General features: G+C 45.1%; 2 protein-coding genes across 3 annotated transcripts in view; one reads left to right on the top strand and one right to left on the bottom strand.

Moving 5' to 3' along the window:
- Positions 1-569, top strand: part of CENPP (centromere protein P) — a 116,941-nt gene extending 116,372 nt beyond the window's left edge. For both annotated transcript variants that reach the window (XM_052679248.1, XM_052679249.1), the window contains exon 9: positions 214-569. In XM_052679248.1, the coding sequence (XP_052535208.1) occupies positions 214-335 (122 nt within the window). In that variant the 3' untranslated portion in view covers positions 336-569. The remainder of the gene's footprint in view (positions 1-213) is intronic.
- IPPK (inositol-pentakisphosphate 2-kinase) lies at positions 361-24,863 on the bottom strand. The gene is made up of 13 exons (XM_052679244.1): positions 24,678-24,863; positions 14,183-14,230; positions 12,061-12,156; positions 11,425-11,491; positions 10,761-10,882; positions 10,262-10,351; positions 9,606-9,664; positions 9,199-9,271; positions 7,924-8,203; positions 7,165-7,315; positions 5,236-5,338; positions 4,656-4,735; positions 361-3,644 (listed from the first exon to the last, which is right to left on the bottom strand). The coding sequence occupies exons 1-13, from the start codon at positions 24,756-24,758 to the stop codon at positions 3,419-3,421; spliced, it is 1,476 nt and encodes a 491-aa protein (XP_052535204.1). The 5' UTR covers positions 24,759-24,863; the 3' UTR covers positions 361-3,418.
- Positions 24,864-25,253: the final 390 nt, after the last annotated feature.

The following is a 25,253-nucleotide window of genomic DNA, read 5'->3' as shown; positions in this document are numbered from 1 at the left end:
TTTTTTTGGCCAGCTTGTCCTTAGATAAAATGGAAATACAAGCTGCTGAGCTTCACCTCCAACATATTTATTTAAAAGCAACTACAAAAACAAGTACATCTTGTTTTAGGCAGCAGGCAATCTGTCCTACCCTGAAATGCGGGGCTGCCAGCTGCTGTAAGGAACAGCAAATGTGTGTGAAAGTAATGTTAATTTTTTGCATTCTTCTTGTAGTTGGTGAGCAGAAGAAAGCAGCTATTGACAGTGCACCTACCTGCTTCCGAAGCATGCTGCTTCTGTTTGGGATTGAAACTGCTATTGAGAATCTGATTCAAGCATTCAGCTTGGAAAAATGAATACCAGCATAATGTACAACAGGTAGCAATTTCAAAAGTAGTTTTAATTAAGGTATTGTGTTACGCAGTCTATAATTTTATTGAATATAAACATTAAGTTATTCTCCATTTAGAAACCATACTCATAAAACATGCTATCTGTACAATTATGGCACGTTATATATAAATTGTCATGACATGAAAATAAATACAGCCATTTAAATACAAAAATGCCAAATAATATAGTTACATGTACAGAGTGATTTCATTATAAATTTATCTTTTTTGAATCATTAATGTACCAGAGTGGTTTATCTTTTTAACATTTTCTAGATGCCTGGAAAGTGTTAAAAGATCATGCACTGTCAAAATCAAGTCCATAAAAAGTGGAAGTTCCATTTCACAGCTCTGTAAAAGTACAGTGATTTTAAAATGACTAGAGAACAGCAAGAGTAGAGTAGCTTTCTTATTAAATTAGGCTGGAAGTAGGCAAATAATTTGAAGATTTTGAAGAAATGTTATGCTTAATGCCACTGTATGAACTCTTTTCCGTAGCGGAGTTGGGTGGAGATGGCATTAAATTAAAGCAGAAAGGCCCGTTCTGCTTTTGTAAAAGCCCATGGGTGAGCTGAGTTCTGCTTGCTGTGAACGGGAGGTAATCCTCACACTTCTGGGGGGAATTTGAGTAGATAATATAATATAAAAGCACCACATTTCACACCTTCCTCCCTGAAGAAACCAAACATTTGACAGACGTTTTGTCGTCTTTTACTTCTACTCCATGTACCATCACCTCATTTGTGAGCTGTCAGCATTTTTCAGGAGTTCCTGCCCTGCTGTAGCTGTCACTCAACAGAGCTGTTCAAACCAAGGTGTACAATCTGAAGTCACCTAATTTTTGGGCAGAGTAAATTGTTCCTGGAATCAAGGGCCAAAGATGAGAATGATGTGGACTCCCAAATAATACTAGGAGGCCTTTCTTTTCAAGTCCATAGCTGCTGTAAGCATGCATAAGCAGCACAACTGCCTGCTCTGCACTTGAGTTATGACAAAGCATTATACAGCAATAGCAAAACAGCTGGGGAAGCCAATAATTAAACCTACTGATTTCAAAGCAACAGTAGTTTTAATATTGCAACAGTCTCCTACTGTTCTGGAAGATTGGGAGAAACTAGTTTGTGTCAGAATCTACAGCAGAACAATGCCAGAGATTACATTTTGATGGACAGCAGCTCAATGAAATATCTTGGTAGATATAAGGCAGACTAATTTCAAGTTTGAAACCCAGTAGACAGGCAAAATTCATTGCTACTCTATCCACTGACATGTTACTGGCTTAGCTAGTTTTGTGCAATCTTTATTTCATCTTTAGTTTCTTCTTGCATGGCAATGAAACTTTTATCAACACGTACACTTCTATTTGCATATGAAATGTCTTTTGAAGTTACAGCATAAAAACCTTTTCAGCTGTGGATGATTCTTCCTCAACTTCTCTAACAGTTGCAGATTCTCTTGTTCTTAAAAACAGACCTCTTTTTTCCCTGGCTCTCTTACAAAAGCAGCAGTTACTCCTGCTGTTAACAACCAGCTCCTTACAGTCGGTATCGCAGTGGAGTGAGAACAGCCCACGACCCCGCTGCACAAAGGCAGACTGTCACCTGGAGGTGGAACACAAGAGATTGCAACATGGTGCCCTACTGCTATCGTGTGGGGGTATTTTGCATTTCCTCTTTCTTCTTGAGTTGAGGCAACTTTACAGCATTGTTTGATTCTGCTTTTTGAATTCCAGGTAACAAAACAGTTCAAACATCACACTGAGATCTCAATGTAAATATGTTTAAATATTAGCCTACGTTATTCTTGAAAAACATTACCAGTAAGCAGGCATTAATCACAGATAACAGCAGCTCACTGTAGCTTCAGTAGCACCTCTCTGCATTTTAGGGTTTGTAATCCCCACTCGTGGGGGGAAAGTGGCTGTGGATTTTATCACACTACCCCAATTTTGAGTTTATCTTCAGTCTCTGAATCGGGATCTTCTTTGCAAATGGACTTCTGCAAAAATCACACAGGCTTCCAGCTGTGTGTACCCATGTTTACAAAGTAAAGCCATCAGTAAACTGCTGAAGTAGTGATATAAACTTAGCTGTAGTACTCATCGTGAGAAAGTGACCTCCTAAGCTTCAGAAAAGAAAATCAGAGACTGTCACCTCTTTTCTGTCACTTAAAAGAATGAGCCTTGAAAGCAGCTGCTCATGCTATGCAGTATGTGGGATGTCTGAGATAATGCCAACATCTGACATGATCTGAAAGATCTAAAGTAATGTGGAAGATGTAGAATATGTTATTCCTGTCACTCAGTTTACATTAGGAAAGAGTGAGCTGTGGCTTCACCTTCAATAGCAGCACATAACATAGAAAATAAAAGACAAGTATGTCAGACGAGTTCAGCTCTCACACAACATTCAGATATGCTTACCTTTAACCCCCTTCACTTAGTTTCAGAAGCTTTAGGTAGACAGAAAGTGATTGCAAAATTTCTGGAGGCTGTCGGGTTTTCCTAACCTCATGCATTAGTACTTGAGTGTTTGCACTAAGGTCTCATACATCAGTAACACTTGAAAGCCACTGCAGTTCTGTTTTCAGTGGATTTAATGCTAAAGATTTCTATTAGGTTTTGTTAGAGCATTCCTTTCCCCTCTAGAAGGTAGGAGTGGGACTTCAAAGCACAAGCTTCAAGGCAATTCTCTTGTTAGTAATCAGGTTTTCAATGTTAGTGCAATATTTCAGGAAACCTTTACTTCTGTGCTATCTCAATTCTAAGGAAGTGGACTTTTTGTATTAAATTGATCTGTCCTCTAGTTGCAAGGTTTGGCACGTTATCTGTTCTGTCATATTAAGTACATTCAGTAAGGTTACACAGCCAATGCATGTTCTAGTGCTACCCCATGTCTTTTTAAAGGCATACCAATTAGAAGTCACTTCTTAAAGCAAAAACATTCACAGCTGAAAAATGCACTGAACACAATAGAAAAAAATCACCATAATTGTATTCCATTGATCTCTCACTTTCTAATGTGTTCTAACAAAAGTAACCTTAGGAGTTACACTTTGTGGAGAACTAATGTGCAGTCTTCATTCTCCTTGAAGAGACTGGACATAACGGGGTCATCTTTGGCCTGTACATTCTTCAAATAATAGTTTACTATCTTGCCATCCAGTTTGTACTGATGAGGAATGCTTTCATACGGTTTAAGATCGAGGTCCAGGACAGAAACAGAAAAGGTGAATCTTGTTTTGGATGCAAGTACCACAGGTCTTTGCTCAGAGCTGGAAAACAAAACCATATTGCACAGCTGAGTCCCTGAAATCGGTATTTTTCAGTCATGTATCTCAAGTCCCCTTGCAAAAGTGACTCTCGTTTCTTTCATGCATTCAGTGAAGGCCAAGGCAAATAAACTTCATTCAGCGTGGCATTTAGAAACTGCAGCTCCAGCTTAACAATTCTAAGGCAAATTTGTTGGTACTTCTTAGACACATTTTCCTTTTGGTTTCTACACAGCACAAGTTAAGACATTACTCACAATTGCTGCCTTTATAGCTAGTAAATATAATCCATCTCTAAGTGATGTTGCATACAAACCAGAACCCTTACTAACTAGCAGGAGCAATTACTGCAACTCCCTCTTAAGTTCAAGGTAATACAATTTAGAATCAGAACTGCTGCCCACATACACTGAAGGATAGAGAATTTAATAATAAGGCAGCCACTGCATCTCCCATCTCCCTGCTGAGTATTTTATTCAGGAACTGCAGCACAAATGCAGGAGCCTATATTCTCTAAAGCGTTGGAAAAGCAAACTGCCCTGTGTAAGAGCAAACTTGGTGCTGGCACAATCACAGAAGGCAATGCTGTGGCAAAGCCCCCTGCCTTACCACGCAAAATGTTCCCTCTCAATTATTGCCCTGTTTCCCACTGATATGCTTAACACAGACTTGTGCTTTCTAATTAAGCAGTTCTGGGCAACTCATCTTGAAAAAGAAGTTTTTCATATAGGGACACCATGGCAGAAAAATTCTAACTAGTCAAAACTAGAATTCTAGCCAGAGTTCTACACTGTGAACAATCAAAAAGGGAGTAAATATGAAAACTTGACCCATTTTATCAACATAAAATTCTTCACAGATTGCTTCTACTCCTATCTTAAATTGGAACTCCAACTTATTAATATGCCCACAGCCAAACAGTGGAGGCACCACTGCCCAAAAAATCAACTGCTAAAGTTACAAGAATCGACTGAACTGTGCTTCCCATTCACAATGAATTTGAGTTGTTCTTACCACTCATCTTGTAGACAAGGTGAAAGGGCAATCATGATGGAGCAGTCTTTAGCAGTCATTGCAATTCTGTACTGTTGCACCTACACAATAAAGAAATACCTTCAATTCTCCATTAGGATTTGTATTTGTCTAGATATCAAGCATACAGCTCCTTATAAAAGGCTTTATAAGTGTACACAGTATTGTAGTAAGTTGTTTTAAGAGCTAGAAATGATCTCTACAGCAGATGTTTAGCAGAAAAGTAGGTGGTATTACAGCAACCTGTGTAAGAATCACCTTCACTTCCTACAGATTCTGTTACTGAAGGCCAAAGAAGTACCTGGTCATGTAAATGCCTCCTCAGCCTAGGAAGGAAAGAGCTAGCTCTACTTCCCCCCCACACCCCCCTCTAAGAACAGATGCTAAAATATGTTTGGCTTCAACTACTTCTGCTATATAAACGTACAGCCTTGCACACTGGCAGAATTACTCTTTTCCTGTGCAAACCTCTAACAAGACAACAGTGATGCTAGCACACTATGCCCTGATTTCAGTTAGGTGTTTATGACACCTGTCAGACTAACAACACCAGGAAAAGTACCTTTGTTAATGCAAATGCTATCGTCCCATCGTCTTCTGTTGAAAGATCTAGCAGCTTCTCATAAAAGGCTTCGTTGTAAGGTCCATCTATCTGTAATGTACTTCTAAATAAATGTTAAAAGAAGATTTACAAACAGCCAAGATGATTTACTGCCAGTAAGATCAACAGCCCCGATGTTCAGATTGGAACACAGCACGAAAAGCACAAAGGATGGAACAGGTTCACACTCAGCTAACCTGTTCCCCACCACGCTCACTTGTCTTAAGATGTGCATCCATTTAGGTTGTGGTGCTAGGGTTTTCTTTGTTTTGTTTTTAATCTGCTGCTACCTGTATGTCACAAGAACATGTATTTCTCAGCAGAAAGTTCCAAAGTTGAGAACTGCTTGTTCTAAACTGCTTGCTCAGAAGCTCCCGGAAAGCCATGCTAATCTCAGGGTATGATCTTTTCTGATAAGGACCTGTTCTGCCCCAGCTTCACAACATGTGCAGGTACTGGAGGCACCAGCACTAGGATGGTTCCTTTGGCAACCTTCCTTCCCACGTTAAATAGCAGAACCCCTGAAAATCTGAACCCCTAAAAATGGGGTTTGCAGCATAAAAACACCACACAGATGAAATACATTTTAAAGTAACTTGCCTAATGTATAGATATCCAGGTAAGCCACACAGTGAATGATTTAAGCAGAACTTGAGGCCAATTCATTGCCCTCCAGAAGATAAGGCTTCAGCTGCAACAAAGGAGGCCAGAAGAGCTGAAGGAGCACAAGCTGCCATGTCTTGCAAGTGAAGCCAGAGTGCCCTCGTGTGAGCACGGGCAGAAGTACAGGCAGTTACTCAAGAATGCAGGAAGCATCCAGTTAAGTCTTTTTACAGCCATTATGTCCACTAAACAGCTTTATTTCAGAATGAATGCAGCATCTTGAACTGCTCCAAAAGTAATGCCTCCTATTTGATTCTGTTGGTGGGATGGCAGTAGAGGTTGAAGCTTCTCATTAATACTCCTTTACGTTGTATTGCCATGCAGCAGATGGCAGCAGAGGGGCAGTCTGACAGAATGGCATCTGACATGGAAGCGCCTAAGAAGCAAAGGTGTGTCATTGAATTCCTCCACGTGTAAAAAAGGCACCTACTGACATTCTGTGACACTTGCTGAACAGTTATGGAGACCAAGCAGTGATGTGAGCAGAGGGAGGCAGTGGGTGATGCATTTCAGCAATAGAGGGTCACCTCCACAGGTGCTTGTTTATACTAGCATGGCATGCAGGCTGTTGATCACTGCTGACAAAAATGAAAGCTAACGGTGTAATGCCGAAAGAGCATCTTGTAGCTGAGAATCTGTTCTGTCCAACAGCATCACTGCACTCATTCTCTTTGCTGTAGCTTCCAGGGGAATAAATGGGAGGCATTACTTTCAGAGCAACCTACATACAAGGGGCAGGCTGGTCAAGAGCAGATGGACAGATAATAAACTGTTATCCATTCACCTGTTCTGTGAGAACCTGCAGGATAGTTTGGGCTGCAGCTGAACATCAAATTAAGGGTTTTGAAGTGCTGGTAGGAGGTAGACTAATATAGACTTGAGAATGACTGTAAAAATATCATTATTACTGCAGACATTGTTCTGCAGCTTCTGAAGGCAGGGGAAAGCTACCGTCCATTTACTGTATCTTCCAAGGAACAGTATTTTCTTTCATATTTTACTGTGAGCTTCCTTTAATTAGTCCTTTAATTTCACGTCAAATTGACTAACATCAAAACCTGAAGCAATAAATCTCATCATTTCAGACTTCAAATTAGAAATTCAGAATACACAATGCTGTTAAGGGAGGTTGCACACAGCAGTAAGTTAACAAATAGCTGTGTCTGCACAGAACCAGACCTGTCTGCAAAACCACTTGATCAGAACTGAAATGGCATCAAGTCTTACCTCTCCTCAGGAAATTCCTCTAAGTACTGCTCAACTCTGTTGTACAAAGGGTAGAGTCCTTCAATATCCAGCATGTCAAGCATCTGAGCCTGAAGAGTTTTATAAAGGAGGCAACCCCTCGGTAAGCCAGAACTTTCCAATTTATGTTTACCTAGAAGAAAAGGTGTTTTCAAAAAAGGCAGCCACGAATGTCTTTGTATTGCTTCACTTTGCCACGGCAAGTGCTTGTTCACAAAGCAAATCCAAATATGCTTCGGATCAATCAAAGGAAAAAAAACCACTTTGATTTTCAAACACCTCCACTATTCACACCTCCTCTTTACCAGGAGTGGAGTAGGAAAGAAAACAAACTACAGCCTAGCTGGCTAGGGCTGTCAGAAAGGGTAGGGGAAGGCAAGAACCAAACGCTATGTAGCTAATCAACAAAAAGCAATCAGACTTCATTACACGCAGCGTAGCCCCAGTCACTTCAAATTATCTGTCACTGTTGTCAGCTCACGCTGGTGTTCAATTTATCCTCTACTGCCTTCTGAACTATTTTTCATCCCCTTCCATAGATGGAGGTGGTAGAAGTGCTCCCTACAAGGTCACACTAAAAACAATGACCTAACAGCAGTGCAGCTCAGAACTTGGTTGTTTGCTGTTGTTGTTTGAGTTGCTAGAATTCTACCGTTTCAGTTCTCACACCAGTAAAGAGCAAACGAGAAGCAAAGATCCACATCCCTGTGTGACAACAGTGCTCAAGGAATTCTTTCTTACCATTTCTTACCAGCTCCTTATTAAAAGCACTTGCTTCACAGTAGCTTCTTCCTTGGGAGACAGGAACTGTCTTCATATCACCTGCCCTGCAGGCATCAGTGCTACTTAGTAGCGTCAGAGTTATCACCTGGATCAGTTCTTTAACAATTGTCCTTGTGCAGTGAGGGCCACTGACCAACCCGTTGGAAGGAAAAAAGAAAGGTTTTAAATGACGAGCGAGTTCATTCCAGTCAGAGGAGCACTCCTGGTCGTCCTTGCAGCCATAAATTAGTTCCCCATTCTGCAAAAGAACGAGATAGATGTCGGCACTTCATGAAATCCGGTTACTTGTACGCGGTTATCCCACATACCACACTGAGTAGTTTAAAATGACACAATTAATCTAACAGTCTGCATGCAAATACCTTCCAATCTTTTCCAAATTTACCCAATTTGTTTAATAGATATCCCAGGTAACGACTTTTGAATTAGGGCTATCAAAAAACACAACGTGTAACTCACACACGGCTTTACTCCACCAAATCCACCGCAAGTAATTCCAACAACAGAGCTGATCTGTAGCTAATTTCCCTACCTGTCCTTTCTGAATCATGTCAGCAGTGAAAAAGTGCCATATCAAACAAACTCCTTTGAAAGGCACACTGGGAAATGGAAGGCTAGAATAACGTGGGGCAGAAAAAGCAAGACAGTTACCTGTACCTGGATGGAACCACTGGGACAACTCAAGTTTAAGTAATTGAAATAATTGGTTTAATACTGGAATGAACTGAAAATAATTTTAAGTATTTAGAATTAATCTGAAAATCTGCATAATCCATCAGTTTCTGCTTTATATTATTTCCATTACATTATGTCCACATAGAAAAAAGTGACTTCTTACTTTTTCAGTGAGGTGTGTTGCACACTGGTCTTCATGTTGTAATGTTATTATATTATTCCAAAAGCATTTGTAGCAACATGCAAAGTTCTTCATTTTCTTCCTCTTGAAGAACGTACAGTTTTAAATCATTTGAAAGTCTCTATCAGTTGCTTCTTGCTGATTCATTCACTAATTAGTTCTGAGAAATTATTACTTACCTGCCCTAACTTGAAATCTAACTAAGAATTTTCCCATTTTCTTCCACTTCACAGTCCAACACTGACAGTGCCTATTAGGCACTTTGAAGCAGGATCTTGACTGTCCAAGTGCTGAAATCAATTTGTTTAAAAGCCAAGGCATAAAAAATTAAACATTAAAAAGAAAAACCAATCAAGCAGACAAATCAGACTGTTTACCTTAAATATTTTCAAGTTGTTCTGTGCCTCCTGCAATAAGCTCTTCAAAGCAAAGTGCATTCTTTGTTTATTTCTGGGAAAGAAAGAATCCAAGAATGTTTTGCCACCACCTTTACTCATCCTAAATTCACCACAGAGATTAAGTGACTTCTAGAAATTAGAACTTCTAATCTGAGTAAATGAACACTTCTGAGGTTTCATGTTAAGTAGCAGAAGATACTGCTTCATTAATAAGCAACGCTGATTCCTGGAAGAAGCGTGAAGAGGTGCAAAGCACCTCAGACTTCCACTGTGTGAGTCAGGCAAGCAGGCATTAATTATCCTTAATACTACAGGGACAGTAAAAGTCATCTGAGAAACAAACCTACACCAGGCTTTTCTGGCAAAAGCACCACGCGTGTCCTTACCCTGAGAAGAGATCCACGGGGCAGTACTTGCTTGGTCGCTTCCACTTCCCATTTGCTACCTGTTGAAAACCAACGCCACTGTCAGTCATGTTTGGGAGTAACTGTGGTCAGTTACTTTCAGTCAGGTGTGTGGCACTAACGTGCTGCATTCAGAGGTCCCATGACATTTAAACCCCTACGGAGTTACAACTCATGTCTGCTAACGGTCTTCATGTTGAGCTCAAATCACACCAAGTGCACTCACAAATGGAAAGCAGGAAGAAAGTTCACGTTACATTTCAATATGGCACAGTTACATCCTTTCAGGCATACAAAGGGCACAGGTCAAATAGATTCCTTGTGTGACATGCCATGTACATGCATGTATTTGCTGAGTTGTGTTAGAAAGGAGATTTGACACAGGAGTTTACCTCATCAACAGCTTTAATAGTCCTCAGAGACTGTTTGTTTGCTTCCAGCTTCCCACAGAACTTCTTCCATCTCTCACTAAACACATTCACACCCAGCAACTCAGATGCATATACACCCACTATCTTTAGTCATATCAGAGACTTAAGCAACAATATGCAAGTTTCAGCATGATAACACGACTGCAACTGTGAATAAGAAAAATAGTATAGTCAAAGGAAAGCAGGATGACAACCAAAAGAAATTACCTTGAGATGCTGATGCATACAGTAACGACACACCTTGTGCTTTATCTCCTGTGAAACATGGCTGGAGAAAGGAATGAAGCCACACTTTGGCTAAAAGGAAAACAAAAAAGAGATCACAGATACAAATGTATTTATTTTTATAGAAGGCACACAGCATGCAAATCTTTCAAGCATAAGGACACACGAAAAAAATCCATCAGTATCTGCATTCAGAGGTCCTATCTGATACTTAACAGCTTTGCATGCGTCCCTGTACACCATTCCTGAAGTCCTCATTTAGGAATTAAGGACACAGAACTGCTGTTGCTCACAAAAGACACCTTCTAATATCCAGGAATTTCCTAATCCTTGAAAGGTCAGGAATTTGGGAGGTACCTCATCCAATGGGCCTGAGCTCTGCCATACCCCATTGCCACACTTCTTTGAAACTGCTCGGGTCAATAAGAGCTTAAAGAACGCAGAGGGGAAGAAAACAGAAGCATTTTCTCCTGTTTGATACCTTAATCTCTATGCAGAGGATTGGCCGGGGTTCCACAAAGCGATAGGTCTGCAGCCTGGTAAGATTAGGAAGGCACATTGCATAACCACTAAGCGTGTCCATGTCTTTGTCACAGCGAGACTCTGCAGAGAGGGGGAGCAAGAAAAGACAACACAAGAAAATTAAATGTGTGGCTGTTTATTTTCACTCCGCAGTTGAGTTGTTCACCAGCTGGGGGAAGAAAGAAAAAAACAAACGTGGAAAGGCAGGACAAAGTTTAGCAGGATTTAGTTGATCATGAGCTTGCTTAAATCTGCCCTTCTTGCTAGCAACACACATCTTGTTTTGTCAAAACTTTACAGGCATTAAGTACTTTTTAAGTACTTAAAGACCTGCTTTGGATGGCCAGCTTCTCCCTCACCCTAAAAAATGGTGAAAGGCCTGAAACAGCAAAGGAGTGCATTCAACTGGCCAAGAACAGGTAGATATTTATAACTGCATTCAAAGATACAACATGTTTTCTTGCTAAAATAGCACCCAGTAAAATGATCTCAATTTGTCACTGTTTGAAGACTGAAAGCAGTTTCCTTGTGTCCTAAGGAATGATACTTTTTTACACTTCCTAATAGGGCAGGAGGTGCCACAGCTTGAAAGACCCCCCTTCAGTGCTGTCGCCAGCACTTACCTGGCCTCTCCGGCTGAACCTTCAAACACAGCTGTCTTACGAAGTCTAAAGGCAGTTGAATAATTTCCTAATTAAAAAAAAAAAAAGAAAAAAAAAAAAAAGAGGTAAACATATGGATTTCAACACAAAGATTACAGCCTAAATGGGAGTCCTAGAATGGAATACCAAAGGTCAGTGTGTCACAACCACCAGACTGACCCATATAAGGAGCTGCTTCTCACCTCACATTAACCTGCATGAAGAGCTGTACCTGAATTCACACACAGTATAAAACCCGCCCTGAACAACAGCACATGGCAAGGAAGAGCTGACTGCACAGCAACCTACACAATTTGCACAAGCCACATTTCCCCCCTTGTTTTGCAAAAGCAGTCTCAAAAATCTCTGTCAGCTCTCACCTTACATAGAGCAAAGAAAAGATTACTTTTCTCATTAGCAGCTTGAAACAGATCAAGCCACAGAGCACGATCCCGTCAGCTCATCAGCACTGGGGAGGGTGCTCTTCATTCTTGTGTGTGCAGCTTGCTCAGGAGCACCTGCAAACCCTGTCTGTAGTTTTCAAATGGCATTCAGGGTTCCCTAGGGCTTCCAAGTTTACAATGCAGCACCCATTTATTTGAAGAAGGAAACACTTACCCCGTGGTGAACGTAATTCTCCCCAAAGAACTGCTTCATAACGTGTTTTCCAAAGTCTACAATGTTTTGCAGATGGTGCAGTATTTCCTCTGAAGTCTGGAAGAAAGAAATGCACTAATTAACTTATGAAATGATGGTCATCACTGCTCTGTACATACATACACTCGCTGTCCATCTAGCAAAGCAATGGTCAGCGAGTGCTGGAATGAAATGGACACACGACTGCCGTTTCCTCACAGCAGTTCGAGATGCTGGGGTGATCATGGAAACAGAAAAAATGACTTTTCGTCTTAAGTTTCTGAGGAAAAAAGGACAGGAATAATGGGAAAAAAAAAAAAGTGGCAGTGGGGGATTGCTCAAGCTGCGTTGTTCTTCTTCAGCAGCTCCAAGAGCTGTGTGTAAAGCAGATGCCCTCACACCAACACTCACACGCAGGAGAGTCTGCATGCTACAGAGCACTGCACCTGGAGCTTCTATTCCACAATGCCATTACGACAGACAGCTTTCTTTTTGCCACCAGGAAGCACTACCTAACAAATGTACATAAACTGCACCAGTAAGAAAGATTATTTCTTTACAGAAACACAGGTCTACTGAGACTGCGTTCCAAGTTTAACATGCTCCCTTTAGCAGGATTCATTTTCCAAACTGAAAGAGCACCTCCTGCAGTAAGGGGAAGCTCACTGGTGCTCATAGGCTGCTCCCACCTGCTTTGCTGGCATGCACAGCACCACAACCACCTTTTTTTGTTAATTATTTCCGTTCATTTTATTATTATTTTCGTTCCACGAGTTCTGATAGGAAGAAATGTAACCTGCAGTTACATTATTTGTTATCAGGACTTTTTGTTAAAGCAGCTAAGTGTGAAATTAACATCACAATTTGTGTTAACACCACTGGAGTCCCTCAGTGCTGACCCACAAACAAGCAATATAAAGGCAAAGCACTCTGTGCACTTTTTTACAGACTTCTCCCAGAGGAGGGAAGCAGAAGAGTCAGATGCACATCTGCATTTCAGTGCATCTCTCACTAGGAAATACTTTGCTTCCCGTGGTTTTTGCAGGGCAGATACATTTACATCCCGCTACCAGAAGCAGCTTCCTTCAGCCACTTTCATGTGAAAGAATAGCAGAAAGCAGATAGCTTGTATCACTGCATTCATGTGTCTCCTCTGCTTTCAAGAGCTTCTCTTTGTCCCGTTAAACTGAAAACTCCGCATTTATCTTCCTGATTTAATGCAAAAGCCCACAAAACTCTCCCTATACGCTGACTTTGCTTGCTTCCTTTTATTTTATTTTTTCCCCCTACAACAACCCCTCACTCTCAATACAGCCACATCACTTTTTATACTTCTCCTGGAGGGACAGAGCACAGAGCTGAAGCCATGTCTCTCACAGAGAAGCAAATGGCAGCAGTTGAACCCCCTGCCTCCTCTGCTTTCCTTTTTTTCCCTGGGAGTACAGTGCTGATACTTCATTCCTACCCACCACCTTTGTCTCCCAATTGGCTTTTATTCCTTTTAAAGCAAATCTAAGATAAGTCTTTTCAGTTCCTTCTCAAGCAGAAGAGCCACAGCCCCAGGAAGCGGCCAGCTGCTTCCCACCACGATCTGTTTGCAGCAGATAAGACAGGGAAGTCCTTTCTTTCACTATTTCCTACCTTTGTCCAGAGTACAGAGGTTTTCAGCTGCCATCCCTGCAGGCAGCAGCAGCCCTGTACCACCATCCAGCCCTGTGCTGCTCCTCTTCCTCCCCACTTAACAACACTGCAACCTGCTTTTCCTCAGCATCACTGCGCTCACATACGTTGATATGCAACACTAATGCTTCCTCCACCACCACAACCCCCCTCACAGAAATCCCAGCCTCTTCTCCGTGTGCTGCAGCCTTCCAGTCTGCCCCACACAAAGGCTGTGGTACAGCACTCACATCCCCTTGGTTACATCACATCATCTCAGATTTCCCCCTTCTGCCAAAGCTCCCGAGGCACAGGCACGTTTCAAAGCACCCCTTATTCTTGCTCCCATCAGTCACAGTTCTTCTGTGGGTTTCCTATTTCTCCTCCGACAGGTTTTTTTCAGCTTACCTGCAGACTTTTATCACCAGCACTCCTTAAATCTTACCTTGTTCTGGTTGGGGGGGAACTTCAGAAACCGCAGCACCACACAGCGCTGAGGAGAGATGAGAAACAATAAGATTTGTTAGTACTTAAGCACGCCACAATCTCAAAGTAAATTTCATCTCAACAGCACAATGGTTCATTTAAGGAATTACGAAAAAAAATACAAAGAAAAGCAAAATAAATAGGTATTTTAACTGGTTACTTCACTCAGCTTGAAAATCAAGAGCACGGCCTTCTGTTCCCACATCTTCCTTCTCCTCTCCCCGCTGCCTTACCCTGGCACCACTCCGTGCCCCAGTGGCACCAGGGCAGCTGCCTCTGACACCCAGTCTGTTCTGTCAGTTCCGTATTATCATCAGTACTCCAGCTGTCTTTGGCAGAGGCTGTGCAACTCACTTAAACAAGCCCTGCTGGTGACTTTTTGTAACGCTGTGCTGACGTCGAGGGGATCCCAAGCAGCTGGCAGCAACTCCACAGCTCTATGGAGAGATACCACCACTGCCACTTCCAGACTTCCAAAAAGCAAACAGATGCCACTTCAAATCCCTCGGCTTTTGTTTTTAAGGGTCCAGATGAAAATATTTAGAGGTGTACTGAGTGCCTTTTTCCTTAAGAATATTCCACTAAACAAGTCACCTGAAGTATCTTTCTTTCAGCAAAGTCTTGGTAAACTTACACTAAATAACTACTGCCACTTACTGTCTGAAAAGCAAATTCTGACATAGTCTCAAGGAGGCAGAGACCCTCCCAGGCTGGGTCCCACAGAGCTGCCCCTCAGGTGAGGCTGTGTCACCATCTGACCCGCCAGTATTTCCTTGCAGGGATGCACTGATGCCTGTTCAAACAAGACATGGATAAAACCAGTTGGGCACCACAGTAGGTAAAGAGTGAGAGCTGTTATCTGAATTTTAGTGCTCCGTTTGCAGCTCTCCACATACCAACAGGGGTGGTGTAGGAACACACAAATCACCCAGCAACAGCAATGCAGACTAAAAGTCCAAATTACACTTCGGGTTCCTAGGATCTAAGCTTCTTCCCCAGCAAATGACCAGGATGGAAAACACTCTCAGGTGAAGGTATTCTGCATTCTGATTGACCTCGCGCTGCAAGATCTGAACAGCTCAACTGCTGTCACACCAGAGATGATGACTGAGACCCCTGCCCATCAGCTGGACCTGCTGCTGTGCCCACAGGGCTGCTGCATGGCTTTCTGCCCTTCTGGCCCACGCCGGCAGCTCAGCTCAGCAGCACCAAGCACTCGGTGCAGGCGGCGCGGTGGCTGCACAGGACCGCCCGGTTTGGTCTCCTGCTTTAAATATTAATGAACAAGTGGATCAGTAATAGAGAGATCTGATCATCACTTCTTAATCAATTCAGTCACTTGATCCTGGAGTATTTCAAGGGTGCGGTAGGCACTGCTTTATTCATCAGTTCCCAACCAAGGAACTTCCTCCAGCCACCGCTCAGGGAAATCTCAGCTTCTGTAACAGCACAGCACCTGTTCCTTAAGAAGCCTTTTGTGAAGATGCACACTGGGGCATTGCTTATGGCAAAAGAACACGTTGCTTTTCTGAAGGCTGGGTGCAGACGTCAAAGGAAGCAGCGCAGAGTTCCAATAAAACACAGATCAAATTTAACCAGCTGCCATCGACTTCATCCTGCACTGCCCTTTGGTAAGGCTGTCAGCCACCATATCCCTGAGTAGCAGATCCAGATCTAAAAATACTCATCATCTTCTTGTTGGGTAGATTTTCAGAAATCGCCCTCTAAACCCATCCCTTTGTGCATGCCCCTTACAGCAAGGTCACCCAGCAGGGCAGTGCTGAGGGGAGCCCAGGAGACACCAACAGCTGGCTGAGAACTGTCACCACTGAAAGCACCACTCTGCACCTCTTATTATATTGCATGACTGATGGAGTCGGCGATTCTTGGAAACACCGTGGGCGGCTGTTGCCATGAGGCTTTTTGTCTGTTATCTTCAATGCTTTAGATTTATATTTACACACTGAACATCAAAGCCAACGTGCTTTTCTGCATGCAAATGAATGGCCAAACGCAGAAGAGAACAGATTTCTTAGGAGCTCGTCACTACTTCTTAGCACTCTGAGGGTCAGATCAGCCAGACCCTACAGCTCCATGCATTTCATTCCCTTTATGCACTCCTGTAAGCCCTCAACACCGCTTAACCTGACTGCAACAAAGAAACGTGTCCAGTCGTGATAGAAAACTCAGAACAAGCAGCATGGACACAGAAAGCTGTGCCTGCAGAGGCAGCCCCGAGGCCACGCTGTACAAGAGCACCATAATGGGCCGCAGTGGTGTGAGAATCCAGCTCTAGGACTAAGAGCTTAAAGGCAAATAGTCCTTCAGCACCCTGTGTGTTTGTTTCACATCACACCTGAAAGCGTGCTTGCCAATAAACACGCAGTACCCCATAGGAGGGGCTGCAAAATGGGCCTGAAGAAATTCTTGGATTCACAGATACACACAAGTCTTAATGGATCCCAGAAAAAGATGGGTTTCTGCTTCTCCAAACGAGTGACTACAGCCACTATCTTAATGTTACTTCCAGAAATCCAAACACTGCACAAGCCCTGCAGGGCGAGCCAAAATAACAAAGAACAACTGGTGTGAACCCAGGTACTTTGGATTAGACAGCTGCATTACAAAACCAGGATAAACACATTTCTCTCTTTACAGACTGATACTGAGAAACTAGAGCTTCTCAGAAATCTCTCTGAAGTCCACTCTTGTAAGAGCAGACTCCTGCTCAGGCCGGCTCAGGGAGCTCCCACAAGTTGTGTACCTCTGTGACAAACCTGCCGTCCCCACACCGCACGCTTCGGAAAAGATGCTTCACTCCAAGGAGGTGGTTTCAACTTTCAATCTCCACATTATGAACAAGATCTGTGGCAGAGCTGGTGCCAGTGCAAGAAACAGGAAAATACGCATAAAGCAAAAAAAAAGATGCGCACTTTCCTTCTGCTTGCCCAGCTCAGCTCATGTGGTGTTCTAACAAGGTTCTGTATGGGAATGTGAAGTTAGCCTGTCCAAACACAGCGCCTGGGAAACGTCCCTTCAGCTCCTGTCTTTCCAAACAAGCAGATTCACAGCATTTGTTCTTTTGTTGCCACCGTTGCTCCGAACAGCACACACTGAGTGCTTTTGTGCAGAGGCAGAACGTTGATATCTGGAGAAGAGTCTTATTGATCACCAGCTCGTGTTCACGTAGGCAAGATCTTCTGATACACAGTGAAGCCCTCTGGAAGTGCCAGGCCGGCCAGCCCTCCCTCGCTGTGCCCCTGAGCCCAGCAGCACTGCACATCACTGAGTACCAACCTCCCTGCTGCAGTCTGTGGTCAGCACCTTTATTTTAAAAAGGCACACAACAGAACACTTGATTTTTGTACAGACAGCTTTAAAACAATGAGCTTCCAGTTGTAAAACACGCAGGGAAGCTGAGCTCAAAGACTGGTAACAGACCTTTTCCTATAATTAATACTACATCACTTGCTGCAATCAATTTCACGCACAGCTGCCCTCCACTCCTTAAGGAGATGAAGACACAAAGTTGCTCCTGAGAAGGTCACTGCATGTCTCAATACAGGAACATCTGGCTCTTCAATTCAGAATCTTTTCCTGCGCCCCAAGAGCCACCCAGCACAGCTCCCCCCCATTTACCCAACACAACTCAGTCACAGCGGGTTCGCAAAGGGAACAGCCATGACTACAAGTGCATTTACCTGCACTGCAGCACAGGGCCTGGGGTGAAGTTACACAGAATCACCACAAAGGCCCCATTTGAAGTTACTGATACCCAAATACTAATTAGCGACACTTTCAATGGCGTTAAATATGAACTGCAGACCTGTTTTGCTCACATTAAGCTGCTTCTGCAGAACATTTGAACGGCACACAGCATTCACCAACAGAATACACCACCCTGATATCTTCTATTCCAAGTCTGCATCCCACAACCCCTAGGTTTCTAACTCTAGTTTGAGGCACAGAAAACATTGGTTGTTCAGAGACCCGCTGCGGATGGGGAGCAGATGGACAGAGAGATGTCAGAACACAGAGCTGCACAGAGGCAATTTCTCCCTCTGAGAACTAACAGAACTCGGTACAATCATGTCTCTGTGCTGCCTGGGCTCCCATCATTGCCCGCCTTTGTGCTGCTCTACAGATGACGCCATCAAGGGCTCCTCACCCAAGGTGCCAACACGCTGGGCAATGGGAGCCACGGGAGATGAACGCCAACTCAACACTGGGCAATTCCCAGCTCTGGAATGCAGAACACGTGGTAATATTGTACAAAACGTTACGTTTCCCAACCCAGTTTCATTCTGTGTAAGAATGTGGATAAGCTCACACAGAACAAAGTGAGGAAAGCTCCGTTTCCTGCCAGCATGGAGGAAGTTTAGCAATTGCTTACGCAAAGCGCAAGGAAGCATTTAAGCATTTGAAAACTGAACAATACTGTTCTATTTGGCACAGCAGCTCTTCAAGAACAACCCCGTGATTGCTGTATATCCATACAGAATCTCTGGCATAGCACTTGGTTGACCACTCAGTATTTTCAGCCATTATTTGGAAGCAAACCGGCCGCAATACGTGCTGCCTGCAGCACAGAGCTCACAAGTTGCACCAGGCTTCAGGTACTCAATATTCCTTCGTTTCCTTTTGGTTACAATCCACATTCCCACTACAGAGAAGCACCAAATCACCGATTCCTCAAGAATTCTGTGGATTGGTGCTAGCCATGAGGGAGAAGGAAACGTTTGCCCTTCAGCTACAGCACCTCATCACCTGAAGTGCTATCAAGTGATCTGCCCACTGGAAACTCACACTGGGAGCAAGTAGCATGAGCTCTCCAGGAGCCCAGCTGCTCTCTGCTAAGGCACTAACCTGACTGCCCCAAACAAACAGAAAGCTTCCCCCAGCATTTGACAAATATCTCAGTCCTCTGTGAAAACGGGTGAGTTCCACAAGCAGGAATGTGAATACGCACACTGAGCTTCCTTCCTCAAGCTCCTCAGCATCTCCTCCATGTACCACCAACAGGTCCCAGTGCAGATGGCTGCAGGCAGCTGCCCAGCCCGCTTCTGGTGTGCTGGGGAGATGAGGTGCTTCAGGACAACAATTGCAGGGAGAAGAAACAAAAAGTCAAAACACTCAGATTAAAATGAAGTAGCGATGAAATGCAGAGTTGAACCAAGTTAATTCCAAACACCCCGACACCTCTGTAACTCAGCTACAAGAAGCCTAAACAAGCCTTGAGCAACCCTTCAATCACACACAGCGTCTCAGCTCCTTCCTGAGCGGACCCACAAGTGTGAATGCGGTTACTGAGCATCTCCAAAATCATACGCTGGCACAAAGGAAACATCACAGGCTGGAGGGGAGGACAGAGCTGAAGCCAAAAACACCACAGGTGGTTACTGAGCGCTCCTACCCACCGGTTGGGGCACCTCCATCACCCCCAGCAAGCAGTCACTGCGTGTCCTGCCTACAGCTGCTGCCCACTGAAAGCACAGAAAAGACAAAGAGCAGTATGATGAAATGCACTGCCACTGCACACACAAACCAAAGCGTGATCTTCCAAAGAATGGCATTAGAGGACAACCCTGCTCCACCACTCTTGATTACTCTTAGCAAAGTCTGAAGGTACCTCTGAAAAACACCATCTGAGATACAGTGATGAGTGGGGCTGCTGCTGCCACAGCACAGCTGTCACTGCCGCACTGCTGTACAGCAGCAGACCTGAGTCTGCCACTGCTTCTGTCCCCCATCTCACTCCACAAACACGTTACGTTTTCACACCTGCACCTACAGAACCTGATGTGCTCGCACTGTAAGGGAAGGTTGCAGACTTTGCAGACATCATGTTCTTTCTCATCTCTTCATTCTCCTACCTGGCGTCACCTTCCCTTTTGCTTCAGGAAAACTACCACTGACCTGCACTGTGCTCAGAGCATCCCTTCAGCACAGAAACCTGGGGAAGTCGAAGAAAAACTGGAACACGACATCAAAATTCTGTACAGACACTGATTCAAGGGGCTGCTTTAGGACAAAAAAAAAAAAAAAAGCTTTGCAGGTAATCCCCAGAATTGGAAGCACTTCCAACTTTGGATTCATGCACTCTGTAGGCTGCACTCCAGTAGAGCTGGTCCAATCAGCTACACTGTTGACAGCCACAGCTGCACACCTATGTAGCCAAGGAGTCAAACACAAGTACAAAAACATCTGCCTTTTTTGCAGTGATTACTGATGTCTATTTAAACATTAGCTAACAGAAGTTAACACAAGGAAATGTATGGTTTCACAGAGGCTACAGTTCCGCACTGGATCCTGAATTCCAGTTCAGGCAGTCACTGCCTCCTATTCCCGAAAACTTAATTGCTGTTTACAGCAGGGCTCACATCTCTTCCTTTCTTCTCCACTGGCGCCACACCTTCATCACATCCGTGGTTCTCCTACTGGCTTTCACAGAGCTGCTTCCTTCTGCAGACTCCAGCAGGAGCTCCTCTACTCGCTTTCAACAAATACACGAGATAAAAGTAATTACAAGTAGGAAATTAAAACCAAAGCAGGATATCACATTTAGTCAACCAGTTTTATTGCTGGAATTTCACACTGGAATCTTGTTCCAACTCACTGACACGGAAGTTCTGCTTTCCTCAGAAAATCTGACAGAGCCAGATGCAAAGCTCCTCCCTACATTATATTACATAGCTTTGGTGATTCACTCAATGAGATGGCCATTAACGATCAGCATCTCTTCTCTCTGCCAGAGGAGCAAATAGGAGAGCTGCAGCTAGCTGCTGATTCTGCCTGTAGTTTTCATTCTTTCAGCCCAACACCTCTATGTCTAAACACACACTTTTGTTAATGGCTGTCTCCAAGTAGGTTGATTACAACAAAATATTCCAGTAAAGGACTTCTGATTATACTTTAACACAAACCAAACAAAACCAACCAAACGACGACAAATCAGGAAAACCACTTCGTACCCAAGAAGCAGCTCTAGGAACAGCTACACAGCTCTGATGCAAAGCACTGCCTCAGACACAGAATGAATCTTACTTTATGGGGAGCAAAACCAAACCAATCTCCCACATGCAGGGTCTTCCTGCACATACTGTGCATTGTAATGCAGCTGCTAGCAGAGGTAGCTGCACTGCGACCGACACCAAAGACCGGCACCTAAGCGCAGGACAGCTGTGCAGCCAAGCAGGGGGTGGGAAGGAGGTCTGTGACAGAAGCACTGACAGCAGTGCAATATCCATACTTCATCCTTAGCCGTACACCTTGAAGGCTTCAAACAGAAAAACATAATTTAAAAATCTGAAAGAAGAGCCGGATATCATTCAGCTCTGACAAACACCAACTACAGGAACCTTCTGCAGGTTTGGTTATCTGAACTGACTCCCTTCCTCAGCCCTGCTTCATTTACCTTCTCCATCTGCCATCTCCCCTGTCTATTTCATAAGCTCAGATATGCTGTGCAGATAGCTTACGTGCTTACTAACAAACCCTTATCAAAGCCCAGAGCTGTCTGCTAGAGCTGCCAGCACTGCAGGACCAGGAGATGGGCACTAACGATCAAAGCACCTGAAGATACACAACCTTTTGCCAACACACACCCAGGATCCTCCAGACTATCTTACTGAATCAAAAACACACTGGGAGAAATCCTTCTCTTGTAGCACCTCCACGTAGTCACCCTGAATTACAAACTTAATGCCCAAGTGTATTTTAAAAGGAAGCATTAGATTGCCATAAAATCATCCGCAGCGAGGCACAGGAATTCCTGTGATGTTGCACAGTGCTTTACCTCAAAAAAGGGGCTTCCAAGCAGTTTCAGTGTTCAAAGGAAGCCATTATTTATAGAGTTGCTTATGCTAATCTAGAAACAACAATTTCCTGAAGTCTTTACGAAATGAAGAGTTAGTGTCCCTGAGAGGGCACGCAGCTGATTGTGATGCAGAACTGCAAAGAGCATTTCCAGCTCACTTCTGAAACACCAGATATCTCCACCTCAGAAAGAGCCAACAAGCAGCTCACAGGACAATAACCTCTGTGGCAGCTCCTCAGGTCCCTCTCCACTGCTCAAGAGTAGAACGGGGAGGTAAGGAACAGCGTGTGGCCGCCTCTTTAAACAGAGGCCAGGTTTGATGCAGAGGAACAAACACTGCCATAGAGCACAGACAACAAGGAGCATCCTTTCTAACTGCCTGGCTGCATGCAACAGTGCCTTTTTGTTTGGTCAGTTTGGTTTTGCCAAGCTGGATTTGTATCACAGCACTTCACACATCCCTGAGACAGCGGCTACAAGAAGTCACCAGAGGATCCCCTGTATGGGGAAGCGTGGCAAGTTATTTGAAGAGGGTACTGTGATTCAATCAAATATTCAACACTGCAACGTGTGGACGACAATCACGCAGATGCTAAATGAATAAACTTTGAGTTTCTGTGTACTGCAGGAGATCCATCTCAACTCTGCACTTGATACATCAAGCACTGACTTCAGAAACCAGCAGAGTTGCCAGCTGTTTCCCACTGAAATGGATGATGTAGAAGAACGGTCCACTTTCTAAAAGAAACTTTTCATCAGGCTACAAACACAACACAAGAGCTTTCTGACCACGATTCATTTTTGGTTTGGATTAAGTTAATCACAGCTGTATTAAAAACCAAGAGGAAAAGCTTTATTACCAGAGAACTGTGCTCTGTTACATTGTATACTTAATATATGATTTCACATTCATCAGAACTACTTTACCAAAAAAAAAAAGAAACAAACACACAACAGTTTGCAGCATTTTCAATGTTCCATAGAACACCAGTGGGCCTGACAGTCAGGCTTCATCTATAACCCACCATCCGAAGGCACTGCAAGAAGCCATTCATTGGTTGCTTGAATCTTGGGCTTATCAGCTCCTTGCTGGCAGAGCTGTTTGTTGGCCATGTGACTCTTCCATGATCAAGTTTTTAATTTTGGCACTGCAATAACTTTGGATTAACAGTGCGTTACATTCATGTCTTAAAGATGCGGGGGTTGGGAAGAGCCACAGAAACAAAGAAAGGCTTAAAGACAGCGGAGCACCATGAACTGAAGCGCGCCTCATTCTTAGCCTTCACCTGCACTCCATGCAACCTGCAGTGACAGCGTGTATCCAGGCTGCCTTCTCCCCCATCTGGAACACTGGAGGCTTCCAAGAATGGTCCAGAAGGCAGGAGCTCATGGAATCACACAGTGTTTGGGCTGGGAGGGACCTGATAGATTACCCAGTCCCAGCTCCACTGCTGCAGGCAAGGCTGTCACCCACTAAATCTCAAGCTGCCCGGGCCCCATCCAACCCACCCTGAGCACCTCCAGCAGTGGGGCGGCACAGTGCCAAAGCTGAAGCAAAGCTCCCTGGATTCACAAAGGGCAAAGAAGCTCGAGCCCTTTCCTCCACAAGGACAAGGGATGTTTTAGTTTGCTTCTGTTGGTGTTCCAGAAGAACTCAGAGGTTCAGACGCAGACAGGCACGGACCGCTTTCTTTCTTTCCCACATTCCAGCATACAACTGTGCATGAGAAGGGAGAACACGGAACCAACAAGCACACAAACACTTCCACCCTGCTCTCCATCTCACCTCCCAGCCTCATCTCCTCTCCGCAACCAAATCCCTGCCCCTCCCACTTGCCTTTAAGACAAAAGTCACGAACTGAACGGGGCAAGAGGAGTAAAACAAAATCACTCCCTTGATGACGCCAGCCGACAAGCCCTTGATGCAAGCACGTCCTGTTTGCGAGAGGCACAAAGCAGCGACCCGTGTCCAAAGGCTACCTCAGTGCTGCGGTTTGACAGCAGCTCACCGCCAGCAGACGCGAGGCTGCGAGAGCCGAGCTCTGCTGGGTCCGAGCCGGGCACCAACACTCACAGCTGTCTTCCTCGCGCGTCGCCAAGTTCCAGGCTGCGGCCGAAAGGAGAAGTGCCGGCTTCCCACCGCGCTGCACGGCCGGCCGACTCTTATTGTTCGCCGCCTGTATTTTTTAGCTGCTTTTAGCGAAGCCCAAATTTAGGCAAGAAACAAAATCAAGCACGACGTTCTCGCGGGAAGCGTGCGCGTCTAATGACATTTCACGTGCGGCTGGAGGGGAGCAGGGCCGCGGCAGCGCCGTTCGGAGCCCAGAAGGCCACAAGCTTCCAGCATTTTCCCGCAGCGCAGCACGGCTCACACCTGGCTCGCGCTCCCGGCGCACAGCAGATCCGGACACCTGCGAGGAGCCCGCGGCCGCTCCTGCCGCGTACCGAACGCCGCCGCTCTACAAAGGCGCGGAAGCCGCGGTTCGGCTCAGCGCCGGCTTTGCCCTCACGGAGCGGCGGCGGACGCCGCGGCGGAGCGGCTCTCCGCCTCCCCCCCCCGGCCCGAGGCGACGCCCCCTCACGCGGGGCCCGGCGGGGGGAGGGGCGCCCGCTCGGCGCCGGCCGTTACCCGCCTCACCTGGCAGTGGGAGACGACGAGGCTCTGGTTGCCTTCCCCGTGGTACTTCCACTCGTTCTCGTCCATCTTCTCCGCTTCCATGCCCGGCCCGGGTCCCCGCCGCGCCCTGCGGGGACGGTGCCTGTCGCCGGCCCGCCGAGCTCACGCCGCCACCATCACGACCCCGCGCCGCCGCTCCGCCCCAGGAAGTCCCGCCCTGCGCCGGGGGCCGAGCTTGGGCCGAGCCCGCCGCACTCGCGCCGCCCGCCGCCATCTTCGAGCCGGGCAGCGCCCCCCGCTGCCATCTTTGTGCCGGGTAGCGGCCCCCCATCTTTGTGCCTGGCAGCGCCCCCCGCCGCCATCTTTGAGTGGGGCGCTCCCCGCCTCCTCCCATTCCTCGAGCGGGAGGAGAGCCGTGTGGGCCGCTGACCCCCTTAACAAACGTGACGTCAGAAGAACGTTTGGATGTGCTCATGGCCTCGAGGGTTGGATAAACACTGCGCGGCAACTAATGGAAATAGAAAGCAAAAAGAAAAAAGCAGTCACGCAGTGTTGTTCCAACTCGTCCAAAAGCATCACGGAGAAATATCACTGTGC

Source organism: Tympanuchus pallidicinctus, unplaced genomic scaffold, assembly GCF_026119805.1.
Source record: "Tympanuchus pallidicinctus isolate F22 unplaced genomic scaffold, pur_lepc_1.0 scaffold17, whole genome shotgun sequence".
Lineage (NCBI taxonomy): Eukaryota > Metazoa > Chordata > Aves > Galliformes > Phasianidae > Tympanuchus > Tympanuchus pallidicinctus.
Note: the sequence above shows the minus strand (reverse complement) of the source record. Positions and strands in the feature narration are given on the sequence as shown.

What these genes read in the sequence shown, in the direction of transcription:
- IPPK (XM_052679244.1), bottom strand. Translation starts at nt 24,758, where the DNA reads ATGGAAGCGGAGAAGATGGACGAGAACGAGTGGAAGTACCACGGGGAA. An exon ending in TCCCCCCCAACCAGAACAAG is followed by an intron (nt 12,157 to 14,182) that starts GTAAGATTTAAG and finishes TCTTTCTTCCAG; the next exon opens with ACTTCAGAGGAAATACTGCA. An exon ending in TCCTCTGCATAGAGATTAAG is followed by an intron (nt 10,352 to 10,760) that starts GTATCAAACAGG and finishes TTTTCCTTTTAG; the next exon opens with CCAAAGTGTGGCTTCATTCC.